This window comes from Podarcis muralis, chromosome 3, assembly GCF_964188315.1.
Source record: "Podarcis muralis chromosome 3, rPodMur119.hap1.1, whole genome shotgun sequence".
Lineage (NCBI taxonomy): Eukaryota > Metazoa > Chordata > Lepidosauria > Squamata > Lacertidae > Podarcis > Podarcis muralis.
The window spans coordinates 24,960,411-24,976,642 of NC_135657.1; the positions used below are offsets into that span (position 1 = coordinate 24,960,411).

General features: G+C 44.7%; 1 protein-coding gene across 2 annotated transcripts in view; it reads right to left on the reverse strand.

Annotated features, from left to right (window-relative positions):
• Positions 1-1,057: 1,057 nt before the first annotated feature.
• Positions 1,058-16,232, reverse strand: part of KCNH1 (potassium voltage-gated channel subfamily H member 1) — a 226,247-nt gene continuing 211,072 nt past the window's right edge. Inside the window, exons 11-12 of one of the 2 annotated variants that reach the window (XR_013392151.1) lie at positions 9,785-10,843; positions 1,058-3,163 (exon numbers count right to left, since the gene is read on the reverse strand). Coding sequence is in view for 1 of the 2 variants with exons in the window: in XM_077925556.1 (XP_077781682.1) it covers positions 10,007-10,843 (837 nt within the window). In the remaining variant the exon portion in view is untranslated. Of the gene's footprint in view, positions 3,164-8,809; positions 10,844-16,232 lie in introns of those variants that run through there. The other variant, XM_077925556.1, reaches the window with a different exon arrangement.

Below are 16,232 nucleotides of genomic sequence, written 5' to 3' on the forward strand. Positions count from 1 at the left end.
AGGTAGAGGAGTTTTGTCTCTCTCAATTGCAGCACTGAGCATCAGAGTACTGAGACTGGGAGGTTAAGTGCTGTATCGGCAAAAAGTAAAAGGCAAAAGCTCTCTCCATGGTGGTGGTGGTGGTCCTTGAAGCACAGCCTTTTGCTCATGACATATTGTGCTCCCCCATCTTCATACTTGGGTGGGGATGATTTTTTAAGAGACCCTCATTGTGCCTTGAGGGAGGGAGAGATAGAGAAAGAGTATGCCTGCATGTTTACATGCAATTTGTATTTGTGTGTGTGTGTGTGCGCGCGCATGAAGGCACACTTACACAAACACACAAATTATATTTTGACCTTGCCCACTATTGACAGGTGGTCCATGCAGGGGTGACTGTCAGTACGACCCTTGGGTCAGAAAAGGCCAGCCACCACTGTCCTGTAAGAAATATAGTAGCCATCTAAATATCCTATATTTTCTACATTTTAGACTACTGGATCTAGGCATGGAAAAACAGGAATCATATATATATACTATACTTCGCATAAGCTTCCCATAAAAGACACAGGGCATGGCCGTTCCTAAGGGGCTTTTTCACCCATGAGAAGAAAACTGGGCCTTGCTTCAGTTGGTCTGTAATGCAGATGGAAAGCTATGGCAGATGTCAGTCTTCCACACACAACCAATAGTCAGATATCCAAGTACATAAAGTAAAGGTAAAGGTACCCCTGCCCGTACGGGCCAGTCTTGACAGACTCTGGGGTTGTGCGCCCATCTCACTTAAGAGGCCGGGGGCCAGCGCTGTCCGGAGACACTTCCGGGTCACGTGGCCAGCGTGACATCGCTGCTCTGGCGAGCCAGAGCTGCACACGGAAACGCCGTTTACCTTCCCGCTAGTAAGCGGTCCCTATTTATCTACTTGCACCCGGGGGTGCTTTCGAACTGCTAGGTTGGCAGGCGCTGGGACCGAACAACGGGAGCGCACCCCGCCGCGGGGATTCGAACTGCCGACCTTTCGATCGGCAAGCCCTAGGCACTGAGGCTTTTACCCACAGCGCCACCCGCGTCCATCCAAGTACATAGCGAGACCCAAATGCAATTTAATGTAATATGGGAATATATACTAAAACCGTGGTCAGTGCCAAAACTCAATAAATGCTGACCAGGTCCTAGTTCAGAACCCCCATACCCAGGAGTAGCTAGTATCCTAATATGTTGCCACTGGACTTGCTTCAGAACTACTGCTATATAGAAACATAGGAAGATAGGAAAGTTCCCATGAGACCGTTGGTCCATCTTGCCCAGCCCTGACAGGCAGTGGCTCTCCAGTTTCAGACTGAGGGTCTCTCACATCTCTATCTGGAAATGCTGGGGAGTGAACCTGGGACCTTCTGCATGCAAAGCAGCTGATCTGCCACTGAGCTATGGCCCTTCCCAGGTGAATACAGTTTTGCTTCCACCATGTCGTTGAGGGGCATAAGTGGTTTGTGCCTGCTGGGTTTCCTAGGTCATGAATTGGGACCTTTGGCCCTTCAGGTGTCACTGAGCTCCATTCCAGCCCCATCTGGCATTGCCTACTGGATGGGTCACCATTCGCCATCCCGACTCTAGGCCCTTGAATCCTCAGCCCTCTTCTTCGTCACCACCTTATCGCTGCAAAGGTGGAGAGCTACAGATTTCGCTGGCTCATCTGGGGAGTCCAAAGAAAGCACACGAGCAAAACAATGTGAAAGGGTGGGGTGCAGGGAAGACAAGTCCTTCTAGCAAATACAGCCATGACAAGAGGAAAAGTGGCAAAGGGTGTTGCACCAGCAGTCCCTGATGTGCGATGAGCACAACTCCTGAAATTCCTGAACTACGATTTTGTAGCACATCAATGCCATCCATGCAACAATAAAGGGCTCCGTGAACATAAGCAGGCACTTTCTGCAGCACAAAGTAGGGCGGGCACGCACACACACACACTGTGGCAGCATCACAATTTTTTTGCAGCTTTCTGCACACTTGTTGCACAATGAAAGGCCTGGATGAGAGGAGCTACTCCTCAACAGCAGAAGGGAGGAATCAGTGCAAGGTCTGATTCCCCACTTCTTGAAATTTGTCTCAAGGTCGGGGCAACATATTTTCCCCACCACCCTGTGCCCTGTGGCACAATTAATGTATTTATTTATTTCGGCCCTCTTTGCCTGCAATTTCTCATACAAGCCTGGCACTGGAAGGTTTGTGCCAGCCAGCTTGGAAGATCTTCACTTTTAAAATTAAAAAGCCATAGGTATTGAAACAAAGGAAAACCAGCTCACTTTACATGCAGCCAAGCACACGCAACAGCCAATGGCCTTGTGCGAACACAACCACATCCCCTTACGTGCCAAGAGATGCGTCTAGCTAGTGTGGGGTTCAAAAGGGACTTGTGAGTCCACCATCTACATTAGCTATGACTGTAAAAACCCATCTCCAGGCTTGTATCTTCATGGCTGAATGAAGTGGCCATGCTGATGTGGTCTATGTGCTACACGTTTCATGCACATTGAAATCTCATCCAAGGCAGAGACCTTCTGGCTTTAAGATTATGCTCGTGTTTCCCTCAAGGGTTAAATATTAATCGCCTCCTTATTTACACAGAAAGACATCTAATACAACTCTGAGATTTCTGCATAAGAGTCCTGGCTGCCCTGACATTTGTTAGACCATATCCCAGCGGCACAGTTAAAATTCAATTAAAGTATACTATAGAAATATTAAGCAGAACAAGGAAATTAAACACCTCCGCCCCACTGCAGATTAACACAATCCTCATTGCTGAACTGGACCAACAGAATACATTTGTCCACTGGGGGAAGACTTCTGTTATTGTTTTGATATCTTGATCGCAGAGTGAAGGATATGCTGTGAATTGTCCAGTAACACTAATTATAGACGGAACTAATGCAGGCACACGTATTGTGTAGCTGCATAATCACATACACATTTATTAACAAAGATTGCTTTTTTAAAAATAATAATAAAATCGTGTTTTAAATGGGTCCACGCCAACTCTATACTGAGTCGAAACAAAGAAACAAAAATCACCAGGATGTTCACAGCAAATAGCTCTTTCGATTCATTAAGTGAAGGAGTGTAGATGCAGAACATCACCTTCGGAGCTGTTAAACTGGATGTTCTCGGGGAAATCGGGACACCGCTGTAAATGAAATTTAAAGCAAGAAGGGTGTTTTTAATATTGCACAGGAAATCTCCAACAGAAACACATGTATCTGAAGACACAGAACGTTTAAAAATATGGGTGTTGGATTCTGAGAATTTGTATCATTTCAGAGATTTGCTCCCCCCCCCCCTTTTTTTAAAGCCCTGAAATTGAGTACAAATTAAATTTGATTTATCTGGAAACCTCCAAAGTCATTTCACCATGGTAAAGATCAACAGTTAAGTGTCTTCTACGGTGGTACCTCGGGTTACATATGCTTCAGGTTACAAACGCTTCAGGTAACAGACTCCGCTAACCCAGAAATAGTACCTCGGGTTAAGAACTTTGCTTCAGGATGAGAACAGAAATCGTGCTCTGGCGGCACAGCAGCAGCGGGAGGCCCCATTAGCTAAAGTGGTGCTTCAGGTTAAAAACAGTTTCAGGTTAAGAACAGACCTCCAAAACGAATTAAGTACTTAACCTGAGGTACCACTGTACTAAGATTTTTCCCCTGACTGTGGAAAAGTGTTACATTGTACCACAATGGGGTAGCAGTTTTCAGCATGTATGGTGAAAAGGATATTTCTTTTACACATTTTGCCTGTTTCCAAGGGCATATTTAAACGTGGCATGCTTTGCTTATATTTTCCTCTTCCCTCTGCTCTTTACGTGTGTTACAATTCATCAGCAACTATACAGCTTGCAAATAACTTCCTTTGCGTTTAGCTGTGGGTGCCCTGTGTTGCAAGATTCTTCCTGGTTCTCTGAATTGTAGCTATCTTACTGATAGCATGAATGGAAGAATAAAGGGGATCAGAATGCATGGGGGGGGGGGGGAATAAGAGCACAATAATTCAAGGAACTACACAATTTGAGACATCAAGCCAAAGGCAGCATTTCACGTTCAATAGACTCCTTTTGCTAGAGCTGAGCCTAACTTTCTTGACCAAATTTTGAAAAATTTCTCTTCTGAGCTTCTCCTGAACTATTAAAGAATTCCAGTCCTCCACTGTATAATATTCTGCATAATGACCTCCCCAGTTTTGCCCTCCATGATTGTGGGTGCAACTGTAAATCTTTTTTTAACGTGATGTCATTTTTTTTAGTGTAGCAGGAAACAATTTGGTCCCTAGCTGATTGCTTCCCCACCCACCAAAATAAATGAACTTTCAAGTGAGCTGAAATTTCACAGGAAACAATTTTCTGATTATTATTATTGTTATTGTTGTTGTTGTTATTTGTACAATCTTTTTCAAGTTCCTTTTAAACTGTTGAAATAATTTCAGCCCTGGCCTGAAGAACATCCAGTGAAATTCCCTGCCTTTTGCTGCCAACAAAAGCATCGAGAAATTGAGGGGCCATTTTCTCTCAGCCCCTGTGTGGCTTATCAAGAATCTGAGAGATTGCAACATGTTTATTAAGCCCCTGGCAGGATACATTTTATGGCTGGTGGACTGTATTCGGCTAGGTACATGTTGCATTGATCTGTGCTAATTGGTTGGTTCTTGAATTTGCCTTGAAAGTTAACCTGTAGTTGCTTGATTCCACATTGGGGATCTTTAGCATTGCTGAGACACTGCTTTTCTGCAGTGAACTGGAAGTGCAATTAAAACTGGTTCAAGTGGTACTTAATATAACATGATATTATCCAATCACGTCTTTTGCCATGGCCAAGAGCTTATTCTCAAGTAAGTCCCATTCTGCAAAGGTCCCCTGTAAGGTTAATTAGTAGCTTCCATCTTGCAGCTTCTGCCTCCTTTATTGGTTGGGTGTTTTTTCCCCTCATTGAGATGCTGCGTCTCTTTATGGTATGCATAGTTTAGCATTACATGCATGGGCCTCGGGTTTAGGAGCTCCTCCTCCTCTGGCACACCCATAGGACATTCTCAGTTATATCTCATGGTTATTAGCATTAACTATGTTTTACAGATGCAAGCTAACCTCAGATTGTGGTTAATGATCCCTAGCTTGTTTCGCACAAGAAGCAATAACCAAAGTTCCTAGGTTGGGCAGAACAATAAACTATGGTTCTGTTTTCCTTCTCGTGGCAGTACTAGAGGAGGTGAGGGCTCTTACCGGATGTATTGCTAAATGTAGATAACTTGACTTGACAAGTAGACAGACAAGATAGGGCACTCATAGAATCACCGAATTGCAGACTTGGAAGGGACCATGAGAGTCATATAGTCATATAGTCCAACCCCTTGAAATGCAGGAATCTTTTGCCCAACATGAAGCTCGAGGCCATGACCCTGAGATTAGGAGTCTCATGCTCTACCAGTTGGACACAAAGCAGTAAAAGCTGCAAGAGGTGCAAGGGGCAGCTTTTAATGAAAGACAACAGCAGCCTTTAACCGCTTGGTGCTGCAGAAATCAGACCTGAAGAAACGACACTGGACTGCAATGATTTAGTCTCTAGTGTAAGTGAATAAAGGATAGGAATGTGAGGAAGGGCTATTGCAAAAGCAAGACTCTCTGGCAATGGTGGGACCTTGCAGCCGAGATCTTGCAAGCACATCAGGTTGGCACGAAGGAAACATTAGAATCTAATGATGTACTCATTTGGAAAAATAAGCTTAATTCAACAGAAAGTGCTTTCTGCTTCCTCGGCTATTCTATCCACTGCATACCTTTGCAGAATAGGAAATCAGTTTTTCATATCATTCTGGAGTGGATGCCCTTGGAATCTTAAATCCTGAAATTCTGGCACTGCAAAGTGGAACATGGGAAACTGCTTTACACATAATCAGACCACTGGTCCATCTAGCTCAGTATAGTCTACACTGGTTGGCAGCAGGTCCACATGGTTCTAATGGAGATCTTTTACCTGGAGATGCTGGGGACTGAATCTGGAACCTTTTACATGCAAAGCATCTTCTCTGCCACTGGGATATGGCCACTACCCTATATTATAAGCCTATAGAGTTTCTCCCTCCCATTCCTTCGCACCTTCTCTCACACACCTATATATAGATGTATTAAATCCAAGCATCAAGCAAAGAAAACTATTTGTTGGTTATCCACTTAAAGCCTTTCACTTAATAGCCTTTGGTACACAAAATCAGACAAACTTATTAATCCTGTCACCCTGTTCAAACATATGGCTTTTCACTGAGGGAGTAATGAAATAAATCTGCAGACATTTTCATATTGATAAACAATAGATTTGAAGGGAGGAAAATAAACCCTGCTTTCTTTAATTTTGGAACAGTGCTTAGATGTGTCACATAAGTAGCATCACAGAACGAGGCATGTGTTCTTCCCAAACTGGACCTGCCTTTGTGGTTTTTGCAAATGCCAGGGTTCAAAATAAATGCATTTGCTGGACTCAAAAGTGCTTCTTGTGCAAGCGGAAGGCACTCCCATGTGAACCAGTGTGTGTGTGTGTGTGTGTGTGTGTGTGTGTGTGTGTGTGTGTGCTTTGACTCTTCCTTCCAGCTACAGCCCTGAATGCCACATCACCTCATAGGCTCACAGACCTTCAGAAGGGGCTCAGAAGAAAAGCACACAAGACTACAGCAAGAAGTAAATTGGTGGGGCCAACTCAATCCATGAACAGAAATCTGCTCCAAGCTTGCTCCTTCCTTCCTTCCTTCCTTCCTTCCTTCCTTCCTTCCTTCCTTCCTTCCTTCCTTTTTTGACAAACCACTGCCAATTCATGGAAAGGTTAATTAATTTAAAGGTTTTTAATCAATCCACCTAACTGATTAGTCAAGTAAACACTGCGGCCCTGGAATTTATGACTTGGTGCAAGCTATAAACATCCTGTGGGATAAACTAAGCAAAATGGCACCAGCTTTCCCACGCAGCAGTCCGTGATTGCCTTTGTCTGAAAGAAATTAATCTTAAGGAACTAACGTCCTCCAGAGCTGCTTCTCAGCACTGCAGCAGAGTTACTAACTGCTGAGCTTTATGTACTGTGTATTATTGGAATCGCTTTCTATTTTTGTCCCTAATAATTATGAAGATGAGAGCAAATGCTCTCTCTGCATCCCTGCAGTTTAACGGCAATCAAAACCATATGCAAAGACCGCGGCTAGGATTCAAAGCACCCGTTTTGGTGCGCAGGACTTTTTTCTTTTTAAGCCCCAGCAGATTCTCCTGCTGCTGTTCCTCAGAAGCGGCATTGCACTCGAGGATATCTGCAATACTGCTGTGCTTTTGATGGGGGGGGCACAAAATGTGGTAAATGGCACAGGGAGGTGCTACTTTGGGAAAGGGAGTTGAGCACAGAGAGTGTAGTCTGCCTCACTGCACTGACCCTACCTGCACTCTACATTTAAAGCAGTATCATATCACTTTAAACAATCATGGCCTAACCCAAAGAATCCTGGGAACTGTAGTTGGTTAAATGTGCTGAGAGTGGTTAGCAGAACCTCTATTTCCCCCACAGAGCCAAAGTGCCCAGAGTTCCCTGTGACTGATTGCTAAGCCACTCTGAAAATTGTAGCTCTGTGAGGGGAACTCTCAGTGCCCTTAACAAACTTTACTTCCCAGGATTCTTTGGGGGAAAGCTATGGCTCTGTAAAGTGGTATCAAAGAGCTTTAAATGGGTAGCACAGACAGAGACTAATACTCAGTGCAGACTCATTGAAATCAGTGGATGTAAGTAATTTGTTGGGACTAATTTGATTTCCATGAGTTCTCAGGATCCGGTCCACATCTTGGAAAGGAAGTCTGCATCGCTGATGAACAGCTCTTTCGATTAAAAATAGTCCAAACAATATATCTCTGAACGTTAAACTGCAGGTCAGTTTAGATTCAGCACTTTGCAGCATTATTCTCCCATGGCAATAAGGATGTGGCACCACTTCCCTGCTCTGATGTGACTGAACTACAGCTCCCATCAGCCCTAGCAAATATGGCCAATGGCCAAGGATTGTGGGAGGCTGTTAATATGTGGAGGGTTCCCCAAGTCCACTAGCCCACTAGCAACGCAGTCTTTCTCTGTTAAGCAATTTTCACTGTCTCCTTGGTGCAGCATCCTTTGGTACAATAGAGTTTTCCTTATACAAGCAATTTCTTTCCCCACCTGCTTTTACTTCTACAGGTGCCCTAGTTAGTCTTCCTCAAGACAAATACATTTCAAGGGAGAAAGCATTAGCTTAGAATATGAGATAAGAGACAGAACAGCACAATCTATCTCCCTAAGGTACCGGGGACCATAACAATGAGAAAATACATCGGAATGGTTGGTGTGCATCATTGGTCTTAATGTATACATAGTTCAGCATCCTTTGGCATATATCTTGTTTAAAGGAAACTCAAAAGGCAAAGTGGAGAGTTCAAAACGTCATGAGCACAAAATATAATTTTTTCGTTGGGGTGGGGGCAGGAGTTTGTTTATAAAATCACGAACACACGTTAGTGTGGAAGGCCTCTTTTTTAAAAAAAACTCCAAATATTTTTCATGACAGGGATACTCCATCTCGCAGTTTCATGTTTCTTTGCCGTTAGATGATATCAACCCAAATCTGAGATTTTTCGACCACCAGGTGGCAATAAATAATGGCACCTACGAATCGTATGTGAAAATACACGCTGCATACTTTGATAAGGAAGTCCACCTTTTGCTCCCTTTTCTGGACCACCTCATTATCACCACCATGTGAAACCTCGCCATTTCACATGATCTATAAAGGAGGAAGGCGAAGGGACTTGCTAAACCATTTCACAATGATGAGATCTTACTCAGCAAGCTGGCAATGTAAAGTCATGTTCAAGACCCAAAGCTTGAAAGGAGCCCAGTTCATGTACTTCCACTTTCTGTACTCTGGTGTCCTCCAGATATTTTGGACTACAACTCCCATGAGCCCCAGACAGTACAATGTTGCTGGCTGGGGCTGATGGGAGTTGTAGTCTAAGATGCCTGGAGGGCACCAGGCTGTGGAAACCTAAAGTGTTTCCTACGGTTGTGGGTCCTCTTGTAATAAAAGTGTTGGAACTCTTTCTCTCCCTGATTTCCACACCACCACACATGCATAGGGACCACAATCACACCACCCATTGAAAGCACTATGAGACCACTTTAAGCAGTCATGGCTTTCCCCCAGAGAATCATGGGAGCTGTTTGTTAAGATCTGTTAGGAGCCCCCTAACAGAGCTATAATTCCCAGTATTACCTGTGAAAAGGGATTACTGGCTAAACCCCTCTGAGAATTGCAGTTCTGTGAAGGAAATAAGGGTCTCTGAAAATGCTCAGCTACCCTTACTCCCAGAATTATTTGGGGGAAGTCATAACTCTTCAAAGCTTCGTACTGTTTTCAGTGTATCGTATGAATGCAGTCAGTGTAATGTTAACATGCAGGTTCATTCACGTGAACGCCTGATTGACATGATTCTTCCCCTTCAAAAGGGGGCCTTCGATTTGTTCATTCACACGTGAAGCCCCTGTGTCAGATACTATTTGACATGTGGAGGGAGAATTTGCCCAGGAATAAACACCATGTAAAAAAGTTCCAACAACCAGGTAAGTATATGAACTGGGCTTAACATATAACTTAGTTTTCTATTAATGCCTTTTTTCTTTCTTTCTTTTTTAAATAACAAAAGTCAATTTGAGGGGTAAGGGATGCACTGACGAAGAAGGAGGGGGAAAATAAACATTATAAACTGTACCCTTGCTGTCAAAAAGACTTCAGAGTCAGCTGCCATCTCGACATGAGGTTGCAATTCCTGTTACTATACCATTTAGAGAGGGGGGAGAACATGGTTAACGGATTGGCCCCTCAATGGAGTTCATCAAGAAAAGATTAAATGTTTCGCTTAAAACATGTTGAAGTGGGTGTTTTGTTGTGTTTGCGGGGGATATCCAGTTGACGTCTGCTTAAAAGAACCACCTCAGCTTGCTCCAAAAAGGTCTTTTGATTCTGGAGACTGTGGCCTTGATATTTCGTACAACTCCTGTGGTGATTGCGAGCTTCTTCTAGAGGCTAATATCCTTAGTATCTCAGCAAGCTGTTTTTCTATGTTCGTTATTTTTGTGTTTAAAGCTTTGATGTCCTCCTTCAGCTCATGCTTCACTTCCAGCATCGTGGCCTGAAGAGTCTGTTCGGGGATGGGGTAAAAGGAGTGCTTGACTTCTGCCAGGACGGGACTTCGGTCCTGAGGACTCCTCGTCTCCCCCACGTTGTCCAAGCGCAGGTCGCTTTTCGTGATGCCGCTGTCGCAAGAGTCGGTCTTCTTCAGAGTGGCTTCCCCCACCACTTTTGTCCTCTCCGGCAGCGTCTCCATGGATTCCGCCTTGGAGACTTTGTTCCAGTCTTCTCCCTTCGCGCAGGCATCTTTGAACTTTGCCCAGCCTTTGCGCTTTGGAAAGTCTCCTGCCACCTTCGCCCCTACGTAGTCTGAGGCTGGGGCTTGAAGCTTGGCCTGGTCGGATACCCTGGATGTTGAAGCAGACTGGTAGGTGATTGGCGTTGCGGGGCTTTCCCTGACGGTGACGATGCTAGCTTTAACCACAGTGCGCGAAGGGTGGTCTCCCAGAATGTTGCCTTTCTCCACATCCAAGTCGTCTCGGCCTCTTTCTGCAGCCAACCGGGCCTCCTTCTGCTGCCTAAATCTTTGAAAAAGCCGGCGGACTGGATGGTCTGGTGGCAAGACTAAAGGGGCTTCGTTCTTCCTTTTCATCCTCTCTTCTTCTTCTCGCTTGACGTCACTAATCTTCCGGAATACAATCTGCAACGGGGGGAAATATATCACACTAAGGGTTAGAGAACCAGAGTGGGAAAGGATATCCATTTTCGTTATTTGAACTGATAATTCTGCATGCTCAATAGCTCATGATACAGGAGCACAGGACTCTGCCTAATGCTAAACTAGACCATTGATCCATCTTTCTTAATTCCGTCTACATTGACTGGCAGCCGATCTCCAAGGGTTCAGGCAGGGGACAGTCCCAGCCCTGCCTAAAGAGGCCAGGAATTTGAACCTGGGACCTCCTGCATGCATAGCAGATGCTCTGCTCCTGAGCTATGGACCTTTCCCATAAATATACATGAGCAGATTATCCCAGGCAGCTGACGTATGATTCAAAGAGGGATTTTTGTTGTTATTCAGAAGCGCCTAGCATTCCACATGTGGAGACTATCTAGCACATCCTAAATGCAGTATTACAAAACAATATAATTGCTCTACAAGACAGTAGTGCTATTGCATTGAGGTGCTTGTTACATTTCAGTTTACTCCATCTTTTACACAAACTCAAAGTCAATGCAAGGATTGTGGATAGAGGTGAGAATTAATAGACTTAAACACCAGTTTCTCTAGGCTGATTGTATGGGTGGAACCACATAAATCCCCAGAGGCCTTCAAATAGCAGCCAGGCCTCTCTTTGAACACAACCCTCGCTTAGAAGGTTTGTGCATTTCTTAGATAAGAGCAGTCGGGGGAGTGGCTGGCTCTCAGCCAGTTTTCCAGGCTCTAGTACTCCACAAAAAGGCTTGCGTTGAGCAAGAAAAGTGGTGGGGTGTATGGGTGTGTGTGTGTGTGTCCCCGTTCCATTCATTCCTAATATCACAAGGAAACCCACCCTGTGCACTCAGATTTCCATTTCAATGGGAACATCAATTCTAGATCAGGGGTTGGGAACTTCAGACTCAGGGCCAAATGCAGCCCTCCAGGCCTCTCTGCCTGGCTCCTGGGGCTCAATCGGGCCACACACCCCCTCACCTGCTTTGCACCTTCCCTGAGTGTTTTTGCATGGGAGCAACGAGTCTGTGAACTCTACTAATGCCTCTTGCTTGCCTGGGTGGAGGATGGAAGGGTGTGTATAGAAACCAAAGTAAAATCCACATTTGCTGCTGCATCTGGCTCTATGAACAGCCCTACCTGTGATGGCAGTGATGACAAAAATCAGGGTCTGAATATTGCAGCAAGATCTTTACAGATGCTGCCCTTGGCCAGGTATGACTCCTTCATTAATCCAGGCCACACAAGGTTATTCACTGTTCAGGTCCAGTTTATTTGCTACCAATGTAGATAGCGACCATAAAAAAACAAATCCTTTATGGCAGGGCTCTCTGTTCCCTATTTGAGCAGTGACATCATCAGCAGGTGCGGATGGCATGAGTCATCAGCAGGTGCCGATGGTGAGTCATCTGAGTTGTACCACTGCTTTCAGTCTGTACATACACACACCCTGCTTCACAGGGACAACTGGCCCTGGCATGAACAATCATCACATGATCTGGGCAAGGCCCACCAGGGAAACAGCCTTCCAGTCACATATGTACACTCACATCTTCATGTCCCTCAGGCCACAGATTATATTACACAGCTGCAGTTCTGCCCCCCTTGCTTTACTCATCGCTGTGGACTTGCTCCCCTTCTCACCTGTTCCCTTTCCTTCTGCTACTAACCCCCCTTAATTTGTAGCACGGCTTTCCCTCAACTTCCTCCTGAAACCTCATCACCATTTATGAGCTCAAGGAGTTGGTTAACCAAGATTTCTGCACTGAGGTAAAAAGGCTATTGAGATCTGTTGTTGTTGAAGGAAAGCCTCTTTGAAAGGGCTACCCTTGGCAGCCACTTGGGGCATAAGACCATCAGGAGAGCCTTTTTGGATCAGGTCAATGGCTCATCTAGCCGAGCATCCCATTCTTGCAGTGGCCAACGAGATGCCCATGGAAAGCTAGCAACAGCATTCTTCCCACCTGCAATGCTCAGCAACTTGTATCCAGAGACATGGTGCCTCCGAGAGTGGGGGCAGAACCCAGTCTTCATGGCTAGTAAGGTAAGGTAAAGGACCCCAGTCAAAGGCGACTATGGGGTCTCACTTTCAGGTCAAGGGAGCTGACGTTTGTCCACAGACAGCTTTCCAGGTCATGTGGCCAGCATGGCTAAACCACTTCTGGCACAACGGAACACCGTGCCAGAAACCAGAACACACGGAAACGCTGTTTACCTTCCCGTCACAGTGGTACCTATTGTTGTGCTTTCAAACTGCTAGGTTGGCAGAAGCAACAGGAGCTCACCCCGTTGTGGGGATTCAAACCGCTGACCTTCCAATCAGCAAACCCAAGAGGCTCAGTGGTTTAGATCACAGCTCCACCCGCCTCCTGATTCATGGCTAGTAGCCATTGATACCTTTATCCTCCATGATTCCACCCCCCATCCTCTTTTAAATACATCCAAGTCAACAAGTGATCATGCAGCCACTTATCAGGCACATAACTAAACTCTGCCCCTCCCCACCAGGAGTTATGAGCCGAGTTATGATTACTAGCTCCTCTTATTTTTAGCTAAGAAATCGTTAGTACCCCAGTAAGAAATAACTTTTGTGTTATAGATGTTAATTAAAAACAACAACAAGCAGCTAAACAAATAAATAAACACATGTCAAAGTGGTATATTTATATTAAGAGAGTTATAACAGGCACACAAAATAATGAGACGTTATGTTTCCCTGATGATGCTAATCCTACTTGGTATTCTCCTCGATGCTGGGCAGACACACCAACAAATAGCTTTGCTAATTTCTGCCGTTTAGAGAGGTAGGTGAACTTGGCAGTTAGAGCTGCCAAATGGGAAATGAGAGGTTTTTCATCTTTGCAAACACTTCGTTTCCACATCTCAACGCGAAAGCCATGCATAAAGTAGCAATGGCATAAGAAGATCCAGCGCCAGTTCTGCTGGAAGCTGCAGGGTGACTTTGTACGTGCGGTCGGGATCTGACGGTTTCCCTCTCCACCACGGCACAGAAAGCATAAAGATTCGCATCACTCTAATTTAGAGGGTTGTCTAGGTGAGGACGGGGGAGAAGTGTATGCTTCCTAAGCCAGTAAGCGAACTGGATTTTGTGACACAGTTTTCCAGTCAAAATGGTGCACAAAAATGCACCCATTAGAGGAAATAATATACAAAATGGCATTCTATGATGGAAAATGACTCACAAAATGCACACATTAGGCAAATTGCACGCAAAATTGCATATGGATGAGAAATGCTCATAAAATGCATAGTTTTGTGTGTGCAGGCTTTTAAAAGACAACTTCACACCCGGATGTGGGCTGGCTGAACTCAGCTTTGGTAAAATGAGAAATGTGACAGATTCATCCCTCTCTAATGCAGATGGAATAGCTCCTTCTGCTTAAGGAAGGTCCATAGCTCAGTGGCAGGGCATCTGCCTTGCAAGCAGAAGGTCCAGGGTTCAATCCCTGGCCTCTCCAGGTACGGCTGGGAGAGGCTCCTGCCCCAAATCCTGGAGAACCTCTGCTAGTCAATGTAGACCGTACTGAGCTGGGTGGAGCAATGGTCCGACTCAGTAAAAGGTAGCTTCCTATGTTCCTACTGACAGAAAGGACTGAGATCCAACTAAGTCTCCCACTGGAAGAAGGAGTTGGTGGTCCAGTTTTGCCCATTCCCTCTCCTGCTTCCTTCTCTGCCTGTTACATTTTCCCAGAGGCCCCAACATGGCAGAGCAGTATTCAAGGGCACAGGAAATTGTGAAAATTGCCTCAACCCCTCCCTCCAGGAGAGGTAGCCCAGTGACTACAATCCAGCCTTTCACAAATAACATATTCAGCCCCGAATGAATTGGGACCTCTTTACTTGAGGGAGAGCCTCTCTCTGTATGTTCCTGCCCATGAGTTGAGATCTTCCAAGGAAGTTCTCCTTAATGTACCATCACTGGGAACTGTATGCTTGGCAGTGCCAAGGGGATAGACATTTTCTATGGTGGGACACATAGAAGGCAAATTCATCACTGAAATTCAGATGCCTTTGTTGTCCAGGCCTTTGTTATTTGATACTGCAGATATGTTGTTTTTAATTGCATTTTCTCTGGAATATGTGTTTTAAATGGAGACTTCGTCATTTTATTGATTTTCTTGTGGCCTGTCCAGAGATCCTAGGATAAGGTGGTCTAAACATAGCCTACCTAAATAAACAAATAAACCTCCATTTAATAATTACCCCATCTATAACCTTGTTTCTGAACTTGGGAAGTCCTTGCGTAGGCAATGGAGCTTCCTAAATCCAGCGACGCATTATCTCAACTCGCCTCTCCAAATCGGTTATGCTGTTGTGTCCCAATGATGATTTATATTCACTTATGTGAACACCATCGGTGTGACTGTTGCCTTACATAATAATGGGCAAAATGTCAAGCTGTTGCCCTGAGGTGCCTACAATTGAAAATTCAGCCCAAGGGAATGTGAGAAAAATGGTAATGGGAAGAAAAAGGCATGCTTTTCAGAGGTCTGGAGGACTAAGAGGTTAAGTTACGGAGAAAAGGTGGCTTGGGAGGAAGAGAGATAAACAGAATTGCATTGCATGTAAGGGTAGAATTGTTTCATAGTTTATCTTGTTGGTGTGCTTGGGAGTTTGATATTGTTTTATTGCATGGTTGGTTATTTTATAAAGCCCCATATAACACCAACCTCTGATATTTTAGGGATGAAGGGTGAATTACTGATGCTTTTACTAACAACAAAAATCATGGGAGTGGGAGACTGTTAAATGCCTGAGGGTGGTGGAAGTTTTAGAAACCAAACGTGCTTCCAGAAGAGTGTTTATCGTGCAACTGATGCTGCTATTGTATGCCACTGTTTCCAGCATCCACACATTCCATATCTCTACCCTTCCCAATTTAATCCAGATGTACATTTACTGTGGAAAATTTCTGGATTTTCTCTTTCTCCCTCTGCTCCTAATGTTTGTATCTTCAAAAGAAGTGATTTTTTTCCTATGAAAGAGAGTTGGAAATGACTGTCCTTCCTACCCCCCCCCCCCCAATACTGTGAAGAGGGCACAAGGAAGAAGAAAAAGTAAAAACTGAGCAAATGAGATGATTTCAGTTCAGCTCTTTCAATTTTTTTAAAAACACACACATTGCGCTGGGGTGCCTGGTGCAAAATGAATGTGTATTCAGCTTTCTTGTGCAGAGGTGGCAGGAGTAAGAAATCAGAAACACTGTGAGCCACCAGGTATGCGTATTAAAGCTGGCATCACAATTCTGCCTCAGCAGAAGTTCAGAGAGAATTTGGAGGCTCCTGCTCAGGTGAAATATCAGAGTCATTGAAAGGGAAGCCAAAAGAGACTTATAAGCCTAATGAAATATCTCAGT